The sequence below is a fragment of the Terrapene carolina genome, unplaced genomic scaffold, assembly GCF_002925995.2.
Source record: "Terrapene carolina triunguis isolate 2854851 unplaced genomic scaffold, T_m_triunguis-2.0 Scaffold238, whole genome shotgun sequence".
In the NCBI taxonomy this organism is placed as follows: domain Eukaryota; kingdom Metazoa; phylum Chordata; order Testudines; family Emydidae; genus Terrapene; species Terrapene triunguis.
Window position 1 is genome coordinate 8,018,977 of NW_020664589.1, and position 23,208 is coordinate 8,042,184.

Below are 23,208 nucleotides of genomic sequence, written 5' to 3' on the forward strand. Positions count from 1 at the left end.
CGCCTCTCCAGCTGGGTGCTTTGGAAACACGGCCGTACGCCATGTGGTGTACGCTCAGCTGTCCCGTGACGGTGGCACCGCAAGGAGGGGGGAGCAGAAGCCACAAGCTAGCCTTCATGTGCTCTGAATTGATTCATCATCATCTTACCCCACTCCCCACCCCTGGGAGTTAGGATCTCTCCGGTGCAGGACTTGGATACTGGCATCTACACCTGCGTTGCGTCCAGCCGGGCAGGAGTAGCAGAGCGAAGCTTCATCCTGCAGATCCAGGGTAGGAGGGGAATGTCACCTGTGTGACCGAGGGGTCCTCTGAGGAAGGCAGAGCCTGGAGTGTGGGGGGAAAGGGGCGACTGGGGCTGAGACAAGAAGAAAGCATGGAGAGAGAGGGGTTGGGGAAATGGGGGAGAGGAGGGGTGTATGGGAGAAAGGGGCTGGGAAGTGTGGGGGAGGAGAAACTGGCTAAATGCAGATTTGGGGGATGGGGTCACTGGCTAGTTGGCTGGAGGGGATCGCTGGTGAAGAAGTGAGCCGGGGCAATGCAGGGTGTGATGGGGAATCACCGTGACACTGATCATGGAGGGAGAGATTGACGGAGTGATGGCCGGAGAACTGGCCGGAGACGAGGGGCCCCGTCTGTTACTGTCCAGAGGATGGAGGAGTGGCAGGATGGACAGCAGGAGCAGACCCAAGCCAGGCTGCCAGTGGCCAGTGTGTCAGAGGCTGTGTGAGGGTGTCTCCACTAGCTGCGAATGGTACTTTGCAGAGTCACCTTCTGTTCTGCTGCCTTGGGTGGCCTGTTTCCAGTGTAGGCCCCTGACCCGGGCGTGCACATCCTGGGGTTAGCTCCTGAGCCGCGCCTCTCGGGAGACAGAAGGTGCAGCCCGGAGTGAGGGGGACAAAGGTGCGATCTGAAAACGACAGGTGAGGCCTCCTCTGGCCCCGGTAACAGACGCCTGCTGCTTCTGCCTCCCCCCAGTGCCTCCAGCCCTAGAGCCCTCGGGGAGCAGCGAGGCCGTGACCGCAGTGACTGACTCTGCCGTGACCTTCACCTGTGCAGCCAGCGGGTCGCCGCTGCCCACTCTGACCTGGCTGAAGGATGGCGAGCCCCTGATTCTGCAAAACAACCTGGTGCCCAATGGCCCGGGCACAAGGCTGTACCTGGAGTCGGTGCAGCCGGCCGATTCGGGCGTTTACTCCTGTGTGGCTGGGAACAAGGCCGGGGAAGTGAGCAAACACTTCCACCTCTCCGTCGTGGGTACGTGCCTGGGCGGCCTCTCTGCAATCTGTCGGCAGGGAGGCTGGAAGGGGGCGAGGGTGAGGGGCAAGCAGGCTGGGCTGATAAGGCTGAGCTGCGGGGCATGAGGAGGGGGATGGGCAGTGCCCAATCTGGTCTCTTGGAAGCCCGATGCCCAATTCAGCTCTCTACGTTCCTGGGCGCTAAGGGCCAGGGGCATCCCTTTGCACTAGCGAATCTCCATGCTCAGCCCCAAGGAGGACCTTCCCCCTCTGCCCGCCTGCCCTCCCAGGCCCTTGTCCGGAGGATGGGCGGTGAAATCAGCCCTGCCGTGCCTTGCAGAGCCCCCGCGCATTGAGGATTTGGCCCAGCCCATGGAGGTGGCCGCCGCCATTGGGGCTCCCTTAGAATTGCTGTGCACTGCAGCTGGAGTCCCCGCCCCCAGCGTCACCTGGGAGAAGGATGGCCGGCTGCTAGCCAGGCCCGGGATCGTGGCCAGGAACGGGAGCTCCCTGCGGATAGAGAGCGTGCAGGTGGGGACTTCTCCTCCTCCCTCCCCCCTTCCCTCCCTCCCTTCCTCCCACCCTGAGTTTTCACCTGAGCTTCCCCTCCCTTCTGGCCTTTCTCAGGCGGACGATGCCGGCTTGTACACCTGCCTGGCTGCCAGTCCTGCTGGGGAGGATGGCAAGAGCTTCTGGGTCAAGACACAAGGTACCATTGCACAGCAGGGCGCCTGTGGCTAGAACGCAGGCCGGTCGCATGGCGGCAGCAGCCAGCCTCACGTCTGCGCTGCCGTCAGAAGCGACTCCTGCCCCCTGGGAGGGGGGGGTGTAGGGCAGAGCTGGCCACATCAGCCTCTAGCAATGGTGGGTGGGTGAGCTCACCCTGCTGGCTTCCCTTTGCCCAGGGAAGGGAACGGATGGTGCCCCCGGAGGGAGTGCGCCACAGGGAATGGGTTGGGTTGAATGGCATGAAATGCAGGGTTGATATCAATCTCCACCATGCAGCAGCCTTGGTGGGTACCGGTACAGCGCCACTGGAAAGCAGCTGTGTGCAGGCAGGACCTGCGGGTGGGGACGAGGGCCTAGACATCTCCTGTAACTGGGGTGTTGGGGGATGTCCTGCACTCTCCCCTGGTGGGAGCCTTTCAGGATTGTAGCTGGGCCCACAGGTCCTGGCCCTGTCATGTGCCCACCCTTCTGGACCAGCGAGGTGGAAGGGAGAAGGGGGATGTAAGTGCCTTCCCTGTGAGCCTGGGGCTGGGTGACAGCAAGCAGGGTTAGCGCAAAGCAGAGCAGCAAGGGCTGGGGCATTTCTCGGGCATTGGCCGGTCGGTGGGAGTTACCATTTGGGGACGGCGCCCTCTCTCCGGCGCTCCCAGCTGCTCCTGGGCGCGATTCCCCTTCAGCATGTGCCTGACCCACTTGGCTTGGATCCCTTCAGCGCCTGCGAACGTTCGGGACTCCAGTGAGACGCGCTTTGTCACCGCGCTGGCCGGCGGGCAGCTCTCCCTGGAGTGCCCTGCGGACACTCACCCGCCGCCCCGCATCGAGTGGCACCGAGGGGGATCCCTGCTGCAGGTGTGTAGCTGGGGCGTCCGCCGCTGCCAAACGTACCAGGCTGGGCGTGCATGGAAAGGGGGTTGGAGGGAGGGGCTGGCGTCTCAGAGAGGTGGCGCTGACTCCCCAGACCACGTCAGGGCCCGAGAGATCCCCTCCCACTCTCTGTGGCTCAGCCAATGCACTAGGTGGCTCCCCGTCACTGCATGGCAGGGGACTGGAGCCCCTGCCTTGGGGATCCCTCCCCGGTCTGTGGGTCCCTTTGATCAGCCACCCCCGGCACGGCTCAGCTCTGGCCGCTCGGCACTGCGGATGCTGCCTCTGGAATACTGAAGCAAGGCCACCGGACTCATTACGCGTGAAGCCTGCGGTTGGATGCGCATTGAGGTCTGGGCGGCGCTGCTGACGGGGTGTTTGTCTCCGGGTGCTGGCAGGAGGATGCCCACGTGCGGTTTCTGGCCCAGGGGCGTTTCCTTCAGATCCAGGCCTTGGGAGCGCCTGACGGCGGAGAATACAGCTGCACGGCGAGCAACGCGCTGGGGAGAACCAGCCTGAACTTCCACGTGGAGATCCAGAGTGAGCAGAGCTCGGGAGCTGCTGGGGAGGTGTGAGTCCCCGGCTCAGATCCTCCGGCGCCCTCAGTTGCTGGGGCTCCCCTGCGGTCAGCAGAGCTGGGTTGACTCAGACGCTCTGGCCCTCACTTCCCTTCCCGGAGTGGGGTTGGTGGGTTATGCCATGTGATGGGATCCATTTATCAATGAGCCGTCACCCCATAAACAAAGGGGTGGGCGGGCTCTTGGGAGTCCCTCCATTCACACATCTCATTGCATTGGCTTTGTTAATTGGTAGGAACCAATCCCTGTGCAGCATGTTCTGTCCACGTGCTGTCTGCCTTCGACCTGCTCGTTACCTCATCTTTCCATTCCCGACTTACCTTGTCCATTGTTGTTATCTTGTTCTTGTCAATGGTTCCCCGGATGTTCCCGCCCCAGGCCTTGGCCAGCTCAGAGAGTCCGTCTCTCCGCTCACTGGCCCATTTCCCTATCTTCGTTAGCACTAACGTTCTCATTTCAGCCTGCTCATCTCTGCGCCTCCCTAATCCTGTCTTCCAAGAAAGGAGGCCTCCCCCGGGGTTCATTACTCATCTCAAGCCAGGCCTATGTAGGAGTGAGTGAAAGAGGGAGGGGTTTCAGACCCCCCCCCATCCCCAAAACATTGGGACCCCTCCAAACTTCTTCCTACCCTGCTACAGCAGCAGGCTCACAGGAGCAGAAGGGGGCTGTGTGCTGCCCCTGGACGGGGGGTGCTCAAGGGCAGAGCAGCTAAGCCAGGGATCTCAAACTCAAATCACCACGAGGGCCACATGAGGACTAGTACATTGGCCCGAGGGCCACATCACTGTCACCTTTTCATATAAAGATACAAAAGCCCCGCCCCTGGCCCCGCCCCCACTCCACCCCTTCCATGAGGCCCTGCCCCGCGTCTTCCCACCCCTTCCCCGCCCCCATTCCAACCCCTTCCCCAAATCCCCGCCCCAGCCCCGCCTCTTCTCTGCCTCCTCCCCTGAGCACGCAGCTCCCCACTCCTCCCCCCTCCCTCCTGGAAAGCGCTAACAGCTGTTTGGTGGCGGGAAGCGCCTGGAGTAGGCAGAGGAGCAGGGATGCGGCGCACTGGCGGGGAGAGAGGGCGGCGGGTGAGGGGAGCTTGGTGGCCGTAGGAAATAACTCTGGGGGTCCGGGGGGAGCTTGGCAGGCCGCAGCAAATAACTCCGCATGTTTGAGACTCCTGAGCTAAGCACAAACTCCCCAATTTCTCTTACTGTTATTTCCCAATGCCTCGTACCCCTCCTCCCCCCGTGATTTTTTGGTTGCAGCTGCCCCTGTGATAAAGCCGGGCCCCTTGACTGTGAGCGCCACTGTGAACGCGTCAGCTCTGCTGCCCTGCGAGTCGGAGGGGCGGCCCACGCCCCAGCGCACGTGGAGGAAGGATGGCCGGCTCCTGCTGCCTGCTGGGAACCCCAGGTAGGCGAGCCCAGGGCCCTTCTGCAGCCGTGCTCGCCCATCTGTTTGAAACTGGCTGTGGGAAAGCAGCTGCTTCCCATCTGTTTTGTCCCTGGAGCCTCAGCACAGCCCAGTGAGCTCAGGTTTATAACCGGGCTGCTACGCGGGCCAGGCCCCTCGCTAACAGTGAGGAACGGAGCCTCGCAGGCACCCACGTGAGGCAGGGGCGTTTGTTACCCCCACTGTACGGCTGGGGGAGCCGCGGCAAGGGGAGATGAGGCGACTTGCCCAAGGTCCCATGGCAGATCATGGCCAAGTTGTGAACAGAGCCCGGGCGCCCTGACACCTAGCCCTGTGCTTGGACCACTCCTCTGTGCTGGTGGCCACCTCCGGGCCTGCCTTACGATGGCTGTGGTCTGCTGGCAAAGGTTCTCCTCTCCCTCAGCGGCTGTTTTGCTATTTGTCTGCTGCTTTCTGTCAATGAGGCATTAAACCAAACCGGCCGGTGGCCTGATGGACTCACCTTCCCTCCCCTCAGGTTGGAGCTCCTGTCAGACGGCTCCCTGAGAATAAACCCGGTTCAGGTCCAGGACACGGGACATTACCTCTGCGTGGCATCTAACCCTGCTGGGTCTGACCGACGAGGCCTGGACCTCCGAGTCCTAGGTAAGGGGAGCGTGAGGAGGGAAGGGACTGACCTGGGAAGGAGGCAGGCCCCTAGGAGCCCGGCATGCAGGGTTCGCATCCAGCCACGCTGCATGGATCTCAGACAGCCTCTGCTCTGGATACCACCATCTCCTTTTTCCTATACGTGCCGGCGTCCCCTCTCCTTTGTTCCAAGGGGTCCCTCTGCCTCCTGCTGGACTGGCCCAAGCCAATGCGCTCCCCCCTCATTAATGCCGCCTCCCTCCAGCAACGCCTCTAGCTGGTTGGAATCCGCTCCTGAACCAATCGCGTCTGTCTCTGCTCCTCGCAGTCCTTCCTGCCATTGCTCCGGGGCCCTCCAACCTGACCCTGACGGCCCACAGCCCGGCCTCGCTCGCTTGCGAAGCTACTGGCCTCCCCAAACCCCACGTGACCTGGAAGAAAAACGGGCACCTCCTGAACGTGGACCTTCCGCAGAGCCCATACAGGTACCGGCGCTGTCCTGGCCATGCAGACCGCAGGCGGGGTGGGATGCTCGGGGAAATGTGCGGCTGCCTTTGGTAGAGCGAGTCAGGTCCGGTGGCCGGTTCTGCTGCCATTTGGTTCACTTGCTGTGCTGCTCCACGCTGTACACAGCTGGCCCTGGCCCTCTCTGTCCTGGGGGCCGCTGCGATCAGGTGCTGGGGGCCATTGCTGACCTTAGTGGGGCAGGATCTGGTCCTACGTTCGTGACTCCCCCTCACCCATGCACTCTGTGTCCCAGGTTACTGTCCTCTGGCTCCTTGCTGATTGCCAGCCCCAGCCTCCAGGACACGGCGCAGTTTGAGTGCATCGTAACGAACCCTGCCGGAGAGGCTCGCAGGCTCTTTGCAGTCGCTGTGCGGGGTGAGTGGCTCTCGGGCATGCAGTGGTCTCACCTTGGGACGGGCTTTCTGAGCTTTTTCCATTTCCCGGAGCGCAGATAGCTGCCTGAGCTCCAGCCAGTGCTTTTCCTGCACTGACGTGCTGGCTGGAGCCCCAGTTACACCAAACACTGAGCCGTGTTCTCTGGGCGAGCAGCCTGGCTGAGCCTGTGGAATCCACTGGCGTGGGGAGGGCCTGCATGCGCCTTGGTTCTGTAGCTCAACCTGCAGCAGCTCATGCTTTCAGCTCTGGAGGTCCCCGGTTCAGTCCCTGGTGTGTCGGCCAAGATGGCGGCTGTCACACATGCTTCCCGGAGCCTCGACTCCATGCCCAGAGGGGAGAGTCTGGCTCCTGCACTTCGCTGCACAGCCCCGCTCACCTTGACTCTCGCCGTTTGCAGTCCCTCCCACGATTGCCGACGACCATACCGACTTCACAGCCACCAGGATGTCCCCAGTGGTTCTGACCTGCTATGCCTCTGGGGTGCCGGCACCAGCTGTGTCCTGGAGCAAAGATGGAGCCCAGCTGGGAAACCGAGGCAGTGGCTATCGCGTCTTGCCGACAGGTATCAGCAGCACCATCCTGTACATGGGTGTGTCAGTGGGGGGGCGGGCAGCACGCTCACCACCCAAGAGGGGGCACTATTCACCTCCCCCCCCCCGTGTTCCCAGGTGCTTTGGAGATCAGCCGTGCTCTGCCGATTCACGCCGGGCGCTACACCTGCACGGCAAGGAACGCTGCTGGCGTGGCACACAAGCATCTCCTCCTGACAGTGCAAGGTACCCAGAGCTGCCAAGGCCACTTCAGGCTGGGGGAAGGAGGCAAGCCCCAGCCCCAGAGAGGGAGATGGGAGGGGGAGAGGCCTGTGAGAGAGCGCACCATCTGTCGGGACTGTGAACGGGCATTAGGGAGTAGCCTGGCTTCCTGGACCTCTCCAGGTTCCGGGAGGCTGGGTGCTGACCATAGAGCCCTGGAGGCTGGGAAAGCAGCCAGGTTGTACTCTGTGAAGGAGCCGGCTCAGGCACCGTTCCCCCTCTTGGTTGCAGAGGCCCCGGTGGTGAAGCCCCTGCCTAGCATGGTGCAGGTGCGGGTCAATGCTGGTGTGATCTTGCCCTGCGAGGCGTCTGGGATCCCCCGCCCGGTGGTCACGTGGCAGAAAGAAGGGATGAGTATCCCAGCAGGTGAGCTGGGGTGCAGCTAAACCAGCCGAGCCCAGAACTGCCCCGCCAGTCCATGCCTTCACCACAGCAAAGCCCCTGGGAGGGGTTGGTGATGCTACTGGAACTTAGCACCCTGAGCGCAGTGGCTTGGGCGAAAAACTATCCAAGGACCTTCCAAATCCCCCATCCCCTCCTGCCCTAGATCCCCAGTTCTCACGGAACCTCTCCTGGCTGCAGCACCGGGAGGCACAATGCTTGGTAGCTCTGTGCACCCCAGCACGGTGTCAAAGGGCACCAGGGGGCACCGTCAGTCAGTTCAGCGGGAAATCAGGACAGCTGGTGATCCTGAAATACCCCTTGGCACCTGTAAGGAGACATTAACCCGGGTGTCCTTGCTAAACGCCACCTAGAGTCATTCCACTCTGCCTCCACCTGCCGTTTCAGAGGCTCCGGTGGGTTCTTCACTTCCTGAGCTAAGCCGTTGTGTGCTACCTCGGAGGAGGCTGCACGTGATGTGTGGAGGAAGCGGTCCCTGTGTATAGTCTGTCAGTGAGTCACTAATGCGCTTGGGCCGGGGTGGTCTGGCCAGTGCCCGGCCTTCCTGCTCTTGCTCTTCATTTCTGCCACATCCCTTTTCTCTCTGATCTTTGTTTCCTGGTGGCAGGAGCCGGTTTCAAGGTGCTCCCCAATGGGCATCTGCATCTGTCCCGGGCCTCTGTGGAGGATGCTGGGGTTTACCTGTGTGTGGCTCAGAACCCCTCGGGCACAGCGCTGGGGAAAACCAGACTGATCGTGCAAGGTAGGAGCAGGAGCGGGGACCCACGCCTCAGAGCAAACCCAGAGCCGCATGTGAAACCCAGGGGGCTGGGCGTTATCCCGCAGCATGTGCTCTCCTGTTCCCCTGGGCCTGGCTGGAATGTCCTGTCTGACCTGGGGAGTCACTATAACCTCCATAGGGGGCCCGGGACCCAGTGTGTTTCACAACTTGATGTGGGATGCAGGGGTGGGCAGCAGAGCTTGGTCACCATTCTGGTCCCCTACCGGTGTTGGACAAGGAACACGCTCCAGCTTTACTGTGCTCGGAGAAGAGGACAGGGTGGCTGGATTGCGCTAAGTGTCACAACGCGCTGTTACTAGAGATGGGCTGAGCCGCAGCATTTGGGAGCTGGATCCAAATTTCCCCCAAGCACCCAGGGTGTTCAGGGCTGGGTCTGAGGTAGCACAGGGGCCTGCTGGAAACGTAGAGCCTGGATCTGGGTGCAAAGCCAGGTGGTGTTTGGAGCCGACGTTCTGGCTTGCGCCCTGTCCGCTCTTGTGATGCATTTGTCTCTGTGCACCGTGAGGGAGAGCGGGGGGAGGCGGGAGGGGTTTGGCAGCATGCAGGGGCAGAGGGTAACGGGGCACCGTGCAGAGCGGCTAGGCTGGGCTGGGGTGGGGTGATGTTCCAGCATCTTCATTCACCAGGGGCTGGGTTGGCATCTCACTGCAGGGCACGTCTGCAAACTCAGTTGTTCAGTCAAAGCTGGATCGCGCCTGGCATTCACTGGGAAGTAGCTGTGGGAGGGGAACCCCGTCCAATGAAATCGGATGAGGGATCCTTTGCCTCCCATTCTCTGTTTTTTCCCAGTGCCTCCAGTCATTGAGGCCAGCCGGCCAGAGCTGTCCATCCTGGAGGGCTCGCAAGTTCTCCTGCCCTGTGCAGCTCGGGGAGTCCCTGAGCCCAGACTCACGTGGTCCAAAGACGGGGTCCCGGTGCCAGGGAGGGAGGGGAAATTCACCTTGCTGCCGTCCGGGGAGCTGATGGTGAAGGACTCCCAGGTAAGCAACCCAAGGGGACAGTGTGTTTTCTGGTTTATCTGGTGCGCATCCCATTTACTTCTCTGGGTCTGGACTAGCTGCAGGCCCATGATAGTAAAGGAAGCATCTGGAGAAGGGATCTTGGGAAGAGGTGGCCTCTCAGTGTCACCCTGGGCTGACAGACGACACGCCCAGTGGCTCTTGTACTCTCGGGCTGGGAGGGCTGCAGGAGAGGGAGGGGAAGCCTGGTCCCACTTAATAGTGACTCCCACCGGCTGATTTCAGGACCTGCAGTCAATGGCCTCTGAGCGTTCTGCCCAGTCCCCTTTGGCACCAGGTGGATCTTCCTGGGGCTGCGCGTGTGTTTGGGGGGATGTTGATCACACAGGTCCTGCCAAGAGAAAAATTAACTTTGAAAACCAAGCACTGAATCAATCTGTGCACAAACACCACTCGAGGAGGAGCCTAGCAGAGCTCTGCCCTGCTCCCTCTCCCTGGCATGGCCCCCACACCGAGGCAGGGAGAGCGGGAACTGGCTGGACCCCGGACGTGCCCACGTACGCCCAGGGAAATCTCAGTTGGCTGAGTACTCTCGGGATCCTGAGGAGTGCAAAGGACCCAGCTCAGAGTGGCTGGAATGGAAAAGCACTCAGAATCCTTTGGGCTCAGTTCATTTGTGGGGTGCAGCGCCTCGCCCCAGGGGTGTCCCACTGACTCGTTCGAACCTTCCCCCCCTTGCAGGGTGGGGATGCCGGAACGTACACCTGCACTGCAGAAAACTCTGCTGGGAAAGCCACGCTGCAGCTCCAGCTCACCGTCCACGTCCCTCCCACCTTCACAGAGCAGCCAAGGGACCGGACGCTGAACAGGGGCGAGAGGCTGATCCTTGGCTGCGTGGCGAAGGGGAACCCGATGCCCCGCATCACCTGGACGGTCAACAACAAACCGGTCAGAGGTGAGCGGGGCCAACTCTGCCACAGGAGCGGTGGGGGCTGGCATGGAAGGATGGGGGTTGGATCGGGGGAGGCAGAGAGAGAAGGCGCGAGACCCCATGTGGTGGGAGGGGTAAGAGAGACGGTGAACTAAAGGAGAGTGACCAGGGGGCTGCACTGGGGTCTCTTTGAAAAGGCCCCAGAGATGCTGGTAGCAGGGGGCAGACCTAGCTATAGGTTATTGTGCAGGGCTGTGTGTGGGAGGGAGTGCAGTCGAGTGGTTAGAGCAGGGAGTTGGGGCTTCTGGGTTTTAGTCTGGGTTCTGACACTGGATCTGTCTGAGTCACATGACTTCTCTGAGCCTCGGTCTCCCCACTGTAACACAGGGCTAAGAAAACCCACTTCACAGGGGGGCAAGTCGCAAGACTTAATTAGCGCGTGTTCCTACCGCACTGAGCTCGCTCAGCGAGAGGCGGTGGAGAGGGACGTGCTGCTATTTTCATCGTCCCCGGTGGGGCTGCCCTAAGAAGAAGGTTTTGAATACGTGGAAAGTGTGGCCATTTTGTCCAGGTCCTGCCGTTCCTTCTGGGAAGTGAGGGGATCAGCCCTGGTCTGTGTCGCTCACTCCCCCCCAGGAGCAGAAGGGAGAGCTGGATTCCAGGGTGTGGGCTGGGGACCTTCCAGCCCCTTCCCCATTCACCTCTTGGTCCCCAAGGGCTTGGCGTGGCTGAGTGGGCAGGTACCTGCATGCTCCATGGTACCATGCACTGGGGAGCTGTCTCCACTGTCTGCCCGCCAAACCCTCCCGTGTGGCTTCCCTTTGGCAGCGGGCATCTGGGAGCAGGGCGGGCAGAGCACCCTGCAGAGAGAGGCCGTCACCAAGGAGGACACTGGCACCTACGCCTGCGTGGCCGAGAACGGTGTGGGCAGCGTCAAGGCCGTCGCGTTCGTCTATGTGAAAGGTACCTTGGCAGGTGGGGGCGGCTCGCTCGTGGAGCGCTGAGAGGAGGGGGTCTGGTCTCGGCCTGGAATAGCGCCTCTGTGGTCAGCAGACCCCCCTGCATCCACACCAGCGTCACAGAGCCCAGAGCCTGGCCTGGTGTCTGAAGGCCCTGGCCGTTCTGGGAGCGCATAGCCCAGGCCGAGCAGGATTTTTGTCTCTAACCCATTCTCCTTCCCCAGAGGCTCCGGTCCTCCGTGGCGAAGTCAGCGCCTACCAGGTGGAGCCCCTCGGGGGCAACGCCCTCCTGAACTGTGAAGCCCACAGCGACCCTGCCCCAGTTATCCACTGGAATAAAAACGGGCTCCCGGTGCTGGGCAGCCCCCACCTGCGCCAGCTCCAGAACGGCTCGCTGGCCATCTACGGGACGGTGGTGAGTCACAGCCCTATAGACAGGGGGCTGAGGACTGCAGGGGTGTGTGAGGAGGAGCTTGGGTGTCTTCCCTTTTCTCTCTCTTCATTTGTGCTGCCAGATTTTTTCCTTCCCTCCTTTGAGTCTCATGGCTGGGTTAGATTGGAGCAGGGGCTAGCGAAAACTTGGAGTGCTCTGCATAGGGGAGAAGCTGCCTGGGAACAAGCAGGGTCAGCCACAGGGGCTGGGATCTCTGGACCCGCTCACCCAGCGGAGGTGTACTCGGGAAGTAACTTCTCCCTCTGAGGAACTAGGGCACCGATTTCTTCGCTGGGCCAGCCTCTCCTTTTGTCGCTGGGGGTCATGACAGGATCTAAAGAAGTTCTTCACTCTCTACCCTAACTCAGAACAGAAGCATTCTCTGTGAGGAGGGCCCGGTTGATAAGGCCCAGGTTGATCTGGCGTCTGTCACTCAAGAGGCCCTAGCTCCGGCTCTGCCATGCTCCATCTGCAGAGGCTGGATGGGGCATTGCGTGTTGGCCACCAGTTTGTATTAAAGATGAAGGGGCTTCAGTCTGCCCGATGTTATGCTAATTAGCTGCGCCCCTTGGACTCCTGGGAAGTCATCAGTGCAGCCCTGCCTTGAGCAAGGTAGGTGATGCATCTGCTTTCCCTTCTCCCAGAGCGACGACGCGGGGCGTTACAAGTGCGTGGCGGAGAATGAGGTGGGCACGGTGGAGAAGGTGGTCACCCTCGCCCTGCGGAGTGAGTATCTGTCCGCATTGGCCACCTTGGTAGTTTAGTCTCACGGACGGTGTCGCCCTCATGCCTGCGGTGGGGGGAGGGGGAAAGGGGGGCAGTTGGTTTGCAGGGGAAATGGCCGAACTGATCAGTTCCCTGCCGTTGCCCCAGGCCTTGGGCACTGGTGCACCTTGGTCCCTTCTGTTCTCTGCCTCTGGCACATAGTGACATAGTCTGCTGAGGCCTGACATGCTTTGGGCGAATTCCAGCTGTTGGGTAAAGTGCACAAGTGCTTGGTGGTGCAGGGGCCGGGGATATACGGGAAGTCAGACGCGATGATCAGGTGTCCCTTCTGGCCTTAGACTCTCTGACTCAGGAACTCTCCTCAGGATGTGGGCAGAGGACTGAGATCAAGAAGAAAAAATGACGAGCTGTCTAGTAGCCCCACTGAGGGAGAGGATCAGCCTCATAAAATCCCCTGGGGCCTCAATCCAATGTGAATGTGTGTGAACATCTCTCTTGGAAGAGTCCAGGTTACATCTGAGAGAGACGCTAGTGTCTGACCGGAAGCCCCTCAAAATAATGACGGGTGGAGCTACTCCACCTCCTCTGAACTCTGGGGCAATTCAGAGCTGGATGTCAGAACTGCTATACCGGTCTCAGCTCCATGAGCACACACGGACTCTGCCGGGCGTCGGGTGCTGCATTGACCGGGTGGTTTCCCCCTTGTGTTCTAGGTGCCCCTGTGTTTAGTGTGAAACCTCAAGACGTGGCTGTGAGTGCTGGGGAGAGGGCGCTACTTCACTGCCAGGCTACTGGAGAGCCAGCCCCCACAGTGGAGTGGACCCGGGAAGAGAAACCCCTCCAGGAGAACCACCGAGTCCAGATCCTAGCCAACTCCACGCTGCTGATCAGTGCCATGGAGGAGGCGGACGCGGGACTGTACGAGTGTGTTGCACGCAATCTGATGGGATCCTCCGTCGTCCAGGCCTTCCTGACGATGCGAGGTACGTGCCCCAGGGGCTGGAGATCCTGCGTGAAATGGGGGAGCCTTTTAGTGCCCTCTACCTTCTCCGCACACCGCAGGGCAGGACTGGTTGCTGGGAAGGCAGCATGGCTGGAGGGGGTTGAGCAAATAGAATTTACAGCCAATATGATTCTATCTCCCCCTCCTGCCCTAATGGACAGGCACTGGGCAAGCTGGGGCAGTTGGTCCAGATGCTCTCTGCCCTGTGGAGGGGGCTATGGCCAGCACCCCTGCTCCTGCATCCACCTGCCCCCTCAGTCCGGCAGCAAGGCCTGCGCGGGGGAGGATGTGGCGGTGGAGGTATGCCCGCCCCTCAGTGCCCTGGTACAAAGCACAGCTCTGAGAGGTGCCTCTCCCCTGTGCGTGCTGGGGGCAGGCTCCGGCCTGAGGGACGCTGGCCAGTGGGAAGGGAGGGTCCCTGCAGAGCTGGGAGCTCCCCGACCTGGTTTCTTTTGGCCTGTCTAGGGGTTTTACAGCAGGATTTTCATCAGCAGGGAGCTGTAATGTGTGTGTAGCATTTGCAAATGCGTATGGAGGGCCCTGTGCCCCACTGAGTGCTCCCAAGAGAACACGGATGCTAATAGCAGGGGCCTTTGTCTATCAAGTGGGCTCGCCATTTCCCAAACTGGGGCAATGGGCAAATAGTCTCTGGTCTCCAGCCGTGGCCAGTCCTCGATGCATAAGACGGAAGGAATATTCCACCCCTCCTCCTTTGCAAACACAATAAAGCAGCTGGGGTGGGGAGGAAGTTCCTGGTTCCGCCTGCCGGCTGCTGAAGCGTTAGGACTCACAGGTGTGCTGCTGCACCAGCCCTTACCCTGGATACCCTGTCTGGTGTAACACAGGCATTATGCTTATTCCTAGAAATAGCTAATATCTCCCCCTGCACCATCCTGCAGCGCTGAGTTGCACGGGTTAACGATGTGCTGTGTCAAGATGTACTTCCCTATTTATCTGTTTTAAACCATGTTGCCTTTTAATTTCATTGGTTCTTTTCCCCCCTTGTCCTGTACTGTGGAACGGCACCGAGAGGTGGGGCAACGGACCTCTGTGCCTCTCTTTGTTTTCTATCCCACCACCTCTCCCCGTACTCTTCTCCTTTGCAAGCACATAGCCCTGGGGTGGAGCTGAGGGAATCTTGAAGCTGCATTTAAGCCCCTGTGCCATGAAGCCGCAATGAAGGCTTGCATCCCCGGCTCCTCCAGCCCACAGCAGGCTGGTCATTCCTATTTGAGTTTTACTGAATCTATCCGGAGTGATTTGATTCTTTTGTCTCGGGAGACCTGCTAAATGCCCAGGCCCGGTGACTTCTGCTTTTTCTTGGTGAACAGATTGAAGAGCCAGATGAGACAGTCATGCAATTAGGCAGAGGAAGTATGTTGCAGTGCCCGGTGCATCCATCTGATTAGCAGTAATAGGGGTGCCGGGGCACTGCCCAGACGCTTTACAGGAAGAGCAAATGAAACACACTGCAGAGAGAAACCCAGGCCAGAGATGGTTGTGTGCGGCACGCAGAGCAGACTGAATGGGACTGCGTGTGACTGTGCATGTGTATTAGTCTGTGGGCAGGCGTGCAAGGATGTGTGCGTGCATTTGTGGGAGCAAGGCTGTGGCATGTATACAGATCATCCAGATTGGTCCTATGGAATGTGAACCCCAGCTGCCCTAGGAGATGACTCCCCTTGCTCCGACAGTGACAAACGAACGTTGGCCTGATCTGTGCCCGGCCGCTGGTGCAGCAGTGTATTGCAGCAAGGGGCAGAGGGCTCCTGCAGGCCAGGCTCAGGCTGCCCATGGTAGCTGGGCACCGGAAATGAAGCGGCGCAGGACGGGAGATGGGGATTAATGCCTCGCTGGCCAAGTGGGCCCTCTGCCCACCAGCTTGGGTCTCGCTGTGCAAAGAGATTTAGTGTGGGTCTCCCCCCTTATTCCGCCTTGTCTCCCTTCCCTCAGGAGAGCCCCTCAGAGTCCGGGGCAGTCTGATCGGCATCATTAACGACCGAGAATTTGGCATTGCCTCTCTGAACGCCAGCGTGATGGAGGATCCCCGCTCCGGCACGGCCACCATACGGAGCAGGATCGGGAATATCCCACCAGCTGTCGGTGCGTGATGCCCCGGGGATACGTCTTGTGTCAGTTACACCTACTACATGGCCAAGTAAATGGCAAGAAGCCGGATGTAAATCTGAGTGAAATACCCACTGCACAATACGCTTGCCTGTACCGTGAGTGGCATGGAGCAACTTAGCTGGTATTTTTTTACCAGCTCTAGTGGGATGTAGTGGATAAATGCTGCTGTTCCCACTCATACACGTATGTAGCCAGTTGTCTGTTCCCTGGCTAGGTAATCCATCCCAGGTTTTACGGAGACCCTCTAGTAGCACAAACTGTGTCCAGTCTGGGAGCTGGGGGCGGGGGGTGACTTGATGACAGTCTGTAAGTACCTACATGGGGAACAAATATTTAATAGTGGGCTTCTCAGTCTAGCAGAGGAAAGTATCACACGAGCCAATGGCTGAAAGTTGAAGCTAGACAAATTCAGGCTGGAAATAAGGTGTAAATTGTTAACAGTGAGAGTAATTAATCATTGGAATAATTTCCCAAGGCTCGTGGTGGATTCTCCATCGCTGCCCATTTTTAAATCAAGATGGGATGTTTTTCTAAAAGATCTGCTCTAGGAGTTATTTTGGGGCATTCGCTGGTCTAGGTCAGACTAGATGATCACAATGGTCCCTTCTGGCCTTGGGATCTAAGCTTGTGACTCCCCTGGTGGGTTCCTCGGGTGCTGTTGGGGAGGGAGCTGTTCCTAACAAGGGTTCCTGGAAGGGATCTGGGGGCTGATTTATGGGGGAGCCTAGCCCAGCACAGAGAGGCCTCATGCCGAGCGCCCCCTTTGGAGCACAGGGCTAGCAGGCAGGAACTCCTGAGTGCTCACCCAGCTACAGACGGGAGTCCCCCGTCTGAGCAGAACAGGGTTAGTACCTCCCTGGGATGAATGGCTCCAGACTGTTTGGAGCTGGGAATGCCATGCTGGAGCAGGATCATGATTCTAATTCTGCTGCCCCAATAAGGACCTTTGACCACATTTAATTGCTAAGGCCAGTGTGACCAATGCACTGGGTCGGGAGCTGGCTGGGATTCCAGGGCGCCTCTCCCCAGAGCGCACAGCTACTCCTCAGGAGAGCCCTGACTGAGATGGGACTGACCCTCGTGCCCTTCCCTGTACCTCCCAGGGCCGCTGATGAGAGTCCTGGTCACCATCATTGCTCCGATCTACTGGTCCTTTGCGCGTCAGAGTGGCAGTGCCAGGAACGGCTTCTCGCTGACCAGCGGCGTCTTCAGGCAGGAGTCGCAGGTGGAGTTTGCCACAGGTGAGGAGGCAGGTGTGTGTGTCCTGCTGAGAGCCAAGGGAGGGCGGCAGAGATCATGGGGCGGGAGTCCGTGGGGGAGCCTTGTTGGTAAGGAGGTTCCCTTAGGGCTGAGTGGGGGCATGGCATCAGTGGGGACAGACGGCCTGGGACAATGATCAGGGTGACGTCCGTGGCATATCTCAGTCAGCCAGGTATCACCCATAGCTCATAAGGAAGGTAGATTGGGGAAGGAAACCCTGCACTGCTCATTTCTCACCCGAGGGGGTCAGATAATAATAATAAATACCAGCCTCTTACACAGGGCTTGACATCAGTAGATCTCAAAGGAGGGCAGTATCATTATCCCCATTTTACAGCTGGGGAAACTGAGGCACAGAGGGGCAGTGGCTTGCCAAGGTCACCCAGCAGGCCAGTGGCAAAACTGGGCATTGAATCCAGGGCTCCTAAGTCCTATCCTCTAGGCAGCTTTGCAGGGAGTGCCTGGAGACAGCTTGGTGACCACTGCATGCTGAGGCTGTGCAAACCGTTCACAGCAAAACCCAAGACCCCAAGGAGTGCCGCCCGATTTCTGGTTTTGTTCTGTGCCAGCCGTCTCCACCGTGGTGCCTGAGGAGTCTAGGATGGCTCATGAGCCTTTGGAGCAGGGCTATGTCCCAGCCACCTCTGAGTGACCCACCTCTGCTTTAGGGGACCGACTTCGGCACAAAACTCAGTGAAATTTGTGGCTTCAACCCCACACTAGTGAAAACTGACCCCTTGGCCTGAGTTCCACGTGGGGGCTCCGGGTTCACTGGAGCCTGAACCTCCGAGGGAAACGGGCGTTCGGTGGCCAGGGATCTGGAGGGAATGGAATGAAGAGCTGTTTGCAGGGCTCCCAGCCAGGTGGGGCAGCTCAGTTCAGCGTCAGGCCTACCGAGCCCTTCCGAAGAGCCAGCGCTGTGACGTGGTGTGTTGCTGGGGTGGCCTGCGGTGCTCTGCAGGGAGCCTTGTGTCTGCAGAGCATGTGGTTGGGGTCAGAGACAAGCCTGAGCTGTAACTACAGATGCAAATACTCCCAGGTTTAAAAGTTGGCCGCAAGATCTTGAAATTTGCTACTGGGCCCATCCACAGCCCAGCTCTGGGCCCTTTGCAGCCTGGCTCGGCCCCAGGTCTGTCTGAAATCATGGTGGGCTGGATCGTTAACTGGTGCGGACTCGCTGACCCCTGCTTGTCGCTGCAGGGGAGCTCCTCCGGATCACGCACGTTGCCCGAGGCCTGGATGCAGGCGGGGCGCTTCTCTTCGACGTCGTGGTCAACGGGTTTGTGCCAGAGAGCATCGCTGAGGCTGCTGTGCTTTTCCAGGTCAGTAGGGAGCTCCGGGACACTGCCCTCGCCCCAGCCAGCACCTTGGCAGCCCCTGCTCCTGTTCGCAATGACAGCCGATGGCACAACAGCAGGTCCCTCGTCCAGGGGAGTCTGGTGGGCCCCGGTCCCTGACTGTCCCATCTCCCTCTTTCCCTCCCAGGATTTCAGCGAGCGCTACGTGCAGACGGGGGCCGGGCAGCTGCACGTGGAGTCTGTGCAGAGCTACTTGCAAGACGGGCTCCCGGTTCAGATCCGCTGCAACCACAGCATAGAGTACGACGCTGCTCTGGGCCAGCAGCCTTCCCTGGTGCAGCACGTCCAGGCGAGGGCCGTCAAATCCTCCTTCAACCCGGCCTCTGAGGAGCTCCTCTTCCAGCTCAGCTCCTCCCTCCGCGCAGGTAACAGGAGAGCAGCCAGCAGTCCGTCCTCTCACTGTGAGCATTGCCCACTGAGAGCCCTGGAGTCAGAGTCCACGGGCTGGACGGCAGCAGGACAAGCTTCTCCCAGGCTGCCCTGCTCCCTGGGCCGAGAGAGAGAGGCCGTTCCCCGTTGGCATGCCTAGGAGCTGGGTGATGCTGTGCCGAGGGCTCCTGTCCCCCGTGCTCCCCACGAGCCCTGCCTCACTGAGGTGCTGACGGGGCTCTCTTGCCTTCTTGTCTTTGCCGCAGAGGCGAACGGAGAGCAGTGCCCGCAGGGGTTTGCACTGGGCCCGCAGCAGCTGTACTGCATAGGTAAGCGCCATTCCTGAGGGGTGGGCCATGTGCTCCCCTCAGGCCGGGGCCCGTTCTCCATCCCCACTCAACGCCAGGGCGTTCTCAGTGCCTGGTGACCCGGGGGTGCCGCAGCTCTGTAATCCCCAGTGCTGCTAGACGTCTGTATGCTGCCTTTGACTGAGCTAGCAAGCTAACAGCAGCAGTGTCGGTGCCTGGCCACCCCAGTTCAATCCTGCCCGAGGGCCGTACTGGGGGGGGCTGGCCCATCCCACGGCCCGCGCCTGGGCTGCTATTTTTAGCACACTAGCTGGCGTGTGTACGTGTACCCAGCACCGCCTGCAGTTGCACCTCCAGCTCCAGCGCGGCCATCCCCTCCCCCGGCTGCCGGAGGCAGAGCGTGCACCGCTGGGGGAGGTGGGCTGGTTCCAGGCTCTGGCCCCCCGTGGCCGGCAGAGGCAGTTACTAGATGTGCACATGCTCCCTGGGAGCCGCCCCAGCCAGGGTGAGGAGAGGTGCTGCACGGGGGCAGGAGGTGAGGTTGGAGCACATGCTGCAGCTCTCCAGAGGCAGTTACCCAGGGCATGGTTTCTGCTTCCCTTCTGCTCTGAGATGACCTCTGGGTCAGTAACCTCTGCTGAGGTGCCTCCTCCTCGGCCGCCTTGGCTTCGCCTGCCTCGGTGCTGAGGGTGGGGGCAGCCGAGGCATACGTGGCACGTGCTACCCCAGGCTCTTGCTGGGAAGGGACAGTGACTCCTTTTCCCTCCATCCCAGATCAGAACGAGTGTGCGGCTGCGAAGAGCCCTTGTTCCCATGCCTGCCACAACTCCGTGGGCAGCTTCTCCTGCACCTGTCCCGCTGGATACGCCCTGGCGCCGGATGGCAGGGAGTGCAGAGGTAAGGAAGGGACTACTCTGCAGCTTCCCTCCACCCACATTGGCCTGACCTCCCAGGGAAGCTGCAGGTCCAGGTCAGGACAGCCTCTGGGTGTGAGCACAAGCAATTCGCCCTGCGCCCTCGCAGCATGGGAGCAAGCGATCCCAGCCACAAGGATCTCCGGAGCCTCCAGAAGCCCTTAAGTGAGGGAGGGGATGCCCCCTCGGCCTTCTCCCCAAGGCGAGGAAGGCCCCTTTCCCTAGAGGTGGTGGGTGCCCATGGGAACATCAGGAGGCTGGGGACAGGAGCACATGCAAGTCTGGCCCTGGGAGCTCCCTTGGGGAACATAGCAGGGGGCTGCCCCATAGACCACTCGATCCTTCTTCTCTGGATGTCTCGGGGGGGAAAGACCCCCCCGGCATATTCAGCCCCCCCGTGGGAATGGCTGTGCGCCCTGCTGGGCCAGAGGTCGAAGGGCGCGCCGGCTGGGGGTCAGGCGATGCTGTTAAGCAGCCACGGGCAGTTTCACCGATGCTGCCCAACGGGAAGGAGACCGGCAGGAGGCCTCCCTGCAGAGAGGAGGGCGGAGGGTTTCTCTTGGAGGTGGCCTGGGCCCAGCAGCCCCTCTGCTGCCAGGCTCCGTGGGCGAGGGGGGTGAGGCAGCTGCACTGGTGCTGGGCTCTCTCCGCAGACGTGGACGAGTGTGCGCAGGGCACCCATGCCTGCCGCCCGGAGCAGCAGTGTGCGAACCTGGCGGGGGCCTATCGGTGTCTGATGCGCTGCGGGGCTGGCTTCCGGCTGGCTGTGGATGGAGTGGGGTGTGAAGGTAACGGCCCCTGGGCTCTCCTGACCAGCCCATGGGGAGGGAGGTTCCTCGGTGGACTCCACACGTCGCCTGGCTCGCGCTCCTTCCCTAAGGCTCTCCAGTGGGGCATTTCAGCCTGTGCCAGGGGCCCGATGGACGGCCCAGGGATGAGTCCTCTGCCTTGTGGGACAGGGGCATCAGCAGGGCCAGCTCTCCCCATCCTGCCCCGCCTGGGGGCCCCCTTAGCGGAGAGGGGAGTTAGTCTCAGTGAGCCCAGCCAGGGAGCCCTCGATCGGCCCCATGCTCGGTACAGGCCAAAGAGGAGCAGGAGGCTGGAAACCAGACAGGTCCCAGGCAGTGACCAGGGGTCAGTGATCTGGCGTCTCAGCCCATAATGTGCGAGGAGGGCCATGGCTTTAGCTGCTGCGTGGGGACTTGCCCGCCGGGAGACCTGTCCTCTCGTTCTCCCCACAGATCTGGACGAGTGCGCGGAGGGATCCCACGCCTGTCGCTACAACCAGATCTGTGAGAACACGGTCGGCGGGCACCGTTGCACGTGTCCCCGCGGTTACAGGACCCAGGACACCAGTCGACCCTGCTTGGGTAACACGGAGCTGCCGGCCTTTGCCATGCAATGAGAAAAGCAGGGGAGGCAGCATTTCTGCTGGTTCGAGCCGGAGAGTGCGGGGGGTGGGCCCCAGGACTCCTGGGTTCAATTCCTGACTCGGATATGGACTCGCTCTGTGACGCTGGGCAAGTCCGGAGACGGGTCTCGACCCCCCAGGTTGCTGCTGGAGTAACGCAGCTAGTTCTCCTCTGCCCAGTCCCTCTCACTCCGGCACCTGTAGAGGGAGCCGCCTGCTCTCTCCCCCTGCTCAGCGAGAGCGCCCCCTGGTGAGAGCAGGGGGGAAGGAGAGTCGCTCGGGAGGCTGCCAGTGAAGCTTCAGGAGGCGGGTGCTTGGGTGGTGGGTGTGAATGCTTTGCGCTGGGCCTTGTCCCCTGCCCTTCGCCTGAGGACCGTTCATGAACCCTTACAAGCCCTCTGCGGTGCTGGGAATCGAGAAGTGTTCTCTTCACTTTGTCGGTGGGGATACTAAGCTGTAGCTTGTTCGGGGTCACGCAGCACGTTAGCGGCAGAGCCAGGAATAGAAACCCAGGCGTCCTGACTCTCCCCCCCGCTCTAACCAGGAGACAGTACGGCTTCCCAGAGCCAGGGAACAGAGCCCAGGAATCCCGGGTTCCTATTTCCTGCTCTAGCCACTAGCCAGCACAGCTTCTGCTGGGCTCTCAGACTCACGCTGGCTTTTCTCTCTCTTTATCAGACATAAACGAATGCCAGCGGGTACCTCCGCCATGTGCTTTCCAGTGCCACAACCTCCAGGGCAGTTACAAATGCCTGTGCCCGCCTGGGGAGACCTTACGTGGGGATGGCAAGTCGTGCACTGGGCCGGAGAAGGCCGGAGGGAACGTGACGCGTGTCAGCAACAGAGGGACCCGTCTGCAGTGGCTCAGACCAAGTGGCCGATCGCCCGGGGGAGGCTATTACACCTGGCTCTCCTTCGGCCAGTCTGGTAACGCCCTGAGCCCCAGCAGCCAGGCCCAGTGCCCGTCGGGATTCACCAGGCGCAATGGACTTTGCACTGGTAAGGCCACGTGCTGCTGACCCTTGGCGCTCCAGAGAGGGGGAGCCTTGGAGCGATGCAGCCGGAACAGGCCCAACTCCGTCTTATAACCCACTCTCCTCGCTCCTCCTTCCCCTCTTCCTCCCCGCCGTGCCAGCCATTCTGCGGCTCTACCTGCTCCCCCATGGAATTGGTCTCTCCGGGGCCGAGGCCTTTGGTCCCTCGTGGGGCTGGAGTGGGGCTTCCCTGGGCCAGATCCCCCCCCAGGAGGGTGGGTGAAGGGGACCGTTTGCCGGGGCCTTACGCCTTTGCGGGGTTGTTTCAGTGGCACGGTGCACCATGGTGGCTGTGCACTGAAGGCTCGGGGGCAGTGTCATGCTGCACGTGGGGCTGGAGGTTGCCCCTCGCGGGGGGGAAGGGGGGCACAGCAGTGCACTGAAGTGTGCCAGACTTGGAATCTCTCCTCTCTCTTCCCCCCTCTTTACACAGACCTTGACGAATGTCAGGTGCGGAACCTGTGCCAACACGAGTGCAGGAACACAGAGGGCAGCTACCAGTGCTTGTGCCCGGCCGGCTACCGGCTGCTGCCCAATGGGAAAACCTGCCGGGGTCAGTGCGTGCGTGTGTCACTGTTCCGAAGCGTGTGTGTGTCCGCCCATCGCTGCCACTTCGATACTGTAAACCCCAATCTCCTCCCTTTCTAAACCCTGGATTTCACCCCCGCCTCTTGCTGCTCCAGCAAAATCCCCACCAACTGCCAGGCTCCCGCAGTGCCTGCATTGGGCTGCCCTTTTCATCTCCCAAGCAAAGGGGCATCATTGTAGGGATGTCAATGGAGCTATGCCAGGGCTGGATCTGGCCCATTAAATTCCCATGCCTCACAATGGCGCTCTCAGCTTAGTATCACTGCCACCAACTCATGGAGCAGGAAACAGAGGTGATGTGACTTACCCAAGGGACACAGTGCATGGCAGTGGCAGAGCCAGGCTTAGAACTTCGTGGTTCCTATGCCTGGCCTCAAGCCACTAGCCCACAGGGCCATGGTCCTCCTGCCCCCTCTGCCAAGCCATTGCTTAGGAATTGCTGTGGTGCCCCCGTGGGGCTATGTTGCTTCCTGGACCCAAGTGCAG

General features: G+C 60.6%; 1 protein-coding gene across 1 annotated transcript in view; it reads left to right on the forward strand.

The window, feature by feature from the left end:
- HMCN2 (hemicentin 2) overlaps positions 1 to 23,208 on the forward strand; it is a 114,987-nt gene that overhangs the window by 89,329 nt on the left and 2,450 nt on the right. Inside the window, exons 67-96 of the mRNA XM_029912711.1 lie at positions 174 to 271; positions 977 to 1,255; positions 1,577 to 1,767; positions 1,864 to 1,945; positions 2,678 to 2,814; positions 3,228 to 3,369; positions 4,667 to 4,814; positions 5,332 to 5,459; positions 5,770 to 5,926; positions 6,202 to 6,323; positions 6,742 to 6,906; positions 7,013 to 7,120; positions 7,388 to 7,522; positions 8,166 to 8,300; positions 9,129 to 9,319; positions 10,040 to 10,253; positions 11,058 to 11,192; positions 11,413 to 11,603; positions 12,266 to 12,347; positions 13,061 to 13,330; positions 15,304 to 15,453; positions 16,584 to 16,721; positions 17,941 to 18,062; positions 18,226 to 18,463; positions 18,734 to 18,796; positions 19,550 to 19,672; positions 20,343 to 20,477; positions 20,931 to 21,059; positions 21,779 to 22,099; positions 22,568 to 22,687. Coding sequence (XP_029768571.1) covers positions 174 to 271; positions 977 to 1,255; positions 1,577 to 1,767; positions 1,864 to 1,945; positions 2,678 to 2,814; positions 3,228 to 3,369; positions 4,667 to 4,814; positions 5,332 to 5,459; positions 5,770 to 5,926; positions 6,202 to 6,323; positions 6,742 to 6,906; positions 7,013 to 7,120; positions 7,388 to 7,522; positions 8,166 to 8,300; positions 9,129 to 9,319; positions 10,040 to 10,253; positions 11,058 to 11,192; positions 11,413 to 11,603; positions 12,266 to 12,347; positions 13,061 to 13,330; positions 15,304 to 15,453; positions 16,584 to 16,721; positions 17,941 to 18,062; positions 18,226 to 18,463; positions 18,734 to 18,796; positions 19,550 to 19,672; positions 20,343 to 20,477; positions 20,931 to 21,059; positions 21,779 to 22,099; positions 22,568 to 22,687 — 4,649 coding nt within the window. The remainder of the gene's footprint in view (positions 1 to 173; positions 272 to 976; positions 1,256 to 1,576; positions 1,768 to 1,863; positions 1,946 to 2,677; positions 2,815 to 3,227; positions 3,370 to 4,666; positions 4,815 to 5,331; positions 5,460 to 5,769; positions 5,927 to 6,201; positions 6,324 to 6,741; positions 6,907 to 7,012; positions 7,121 to 7,387; positions 7,523 to 8,165; positions 8,301 to 9,128; positions 9,320 to 10,039; positions 10,254 to 11,057; positions 11,193 to 11,412; positions 11,604 to 12,265; positions 12,348 to 13,060; positions 13,331 to 15,303; positions 15,454 to 16,583; positions 16,722 to 17,940; positions 18,063 to 18,225; positions 18,464 to 18,733; positions 18,797 to 19,549; positions 19,673 to 20,342; positions 20,478 to 20,930; positions 21,060 to 21,778; positions 22,100 to 22,567; positions 22,688 to 23,208) is intronic.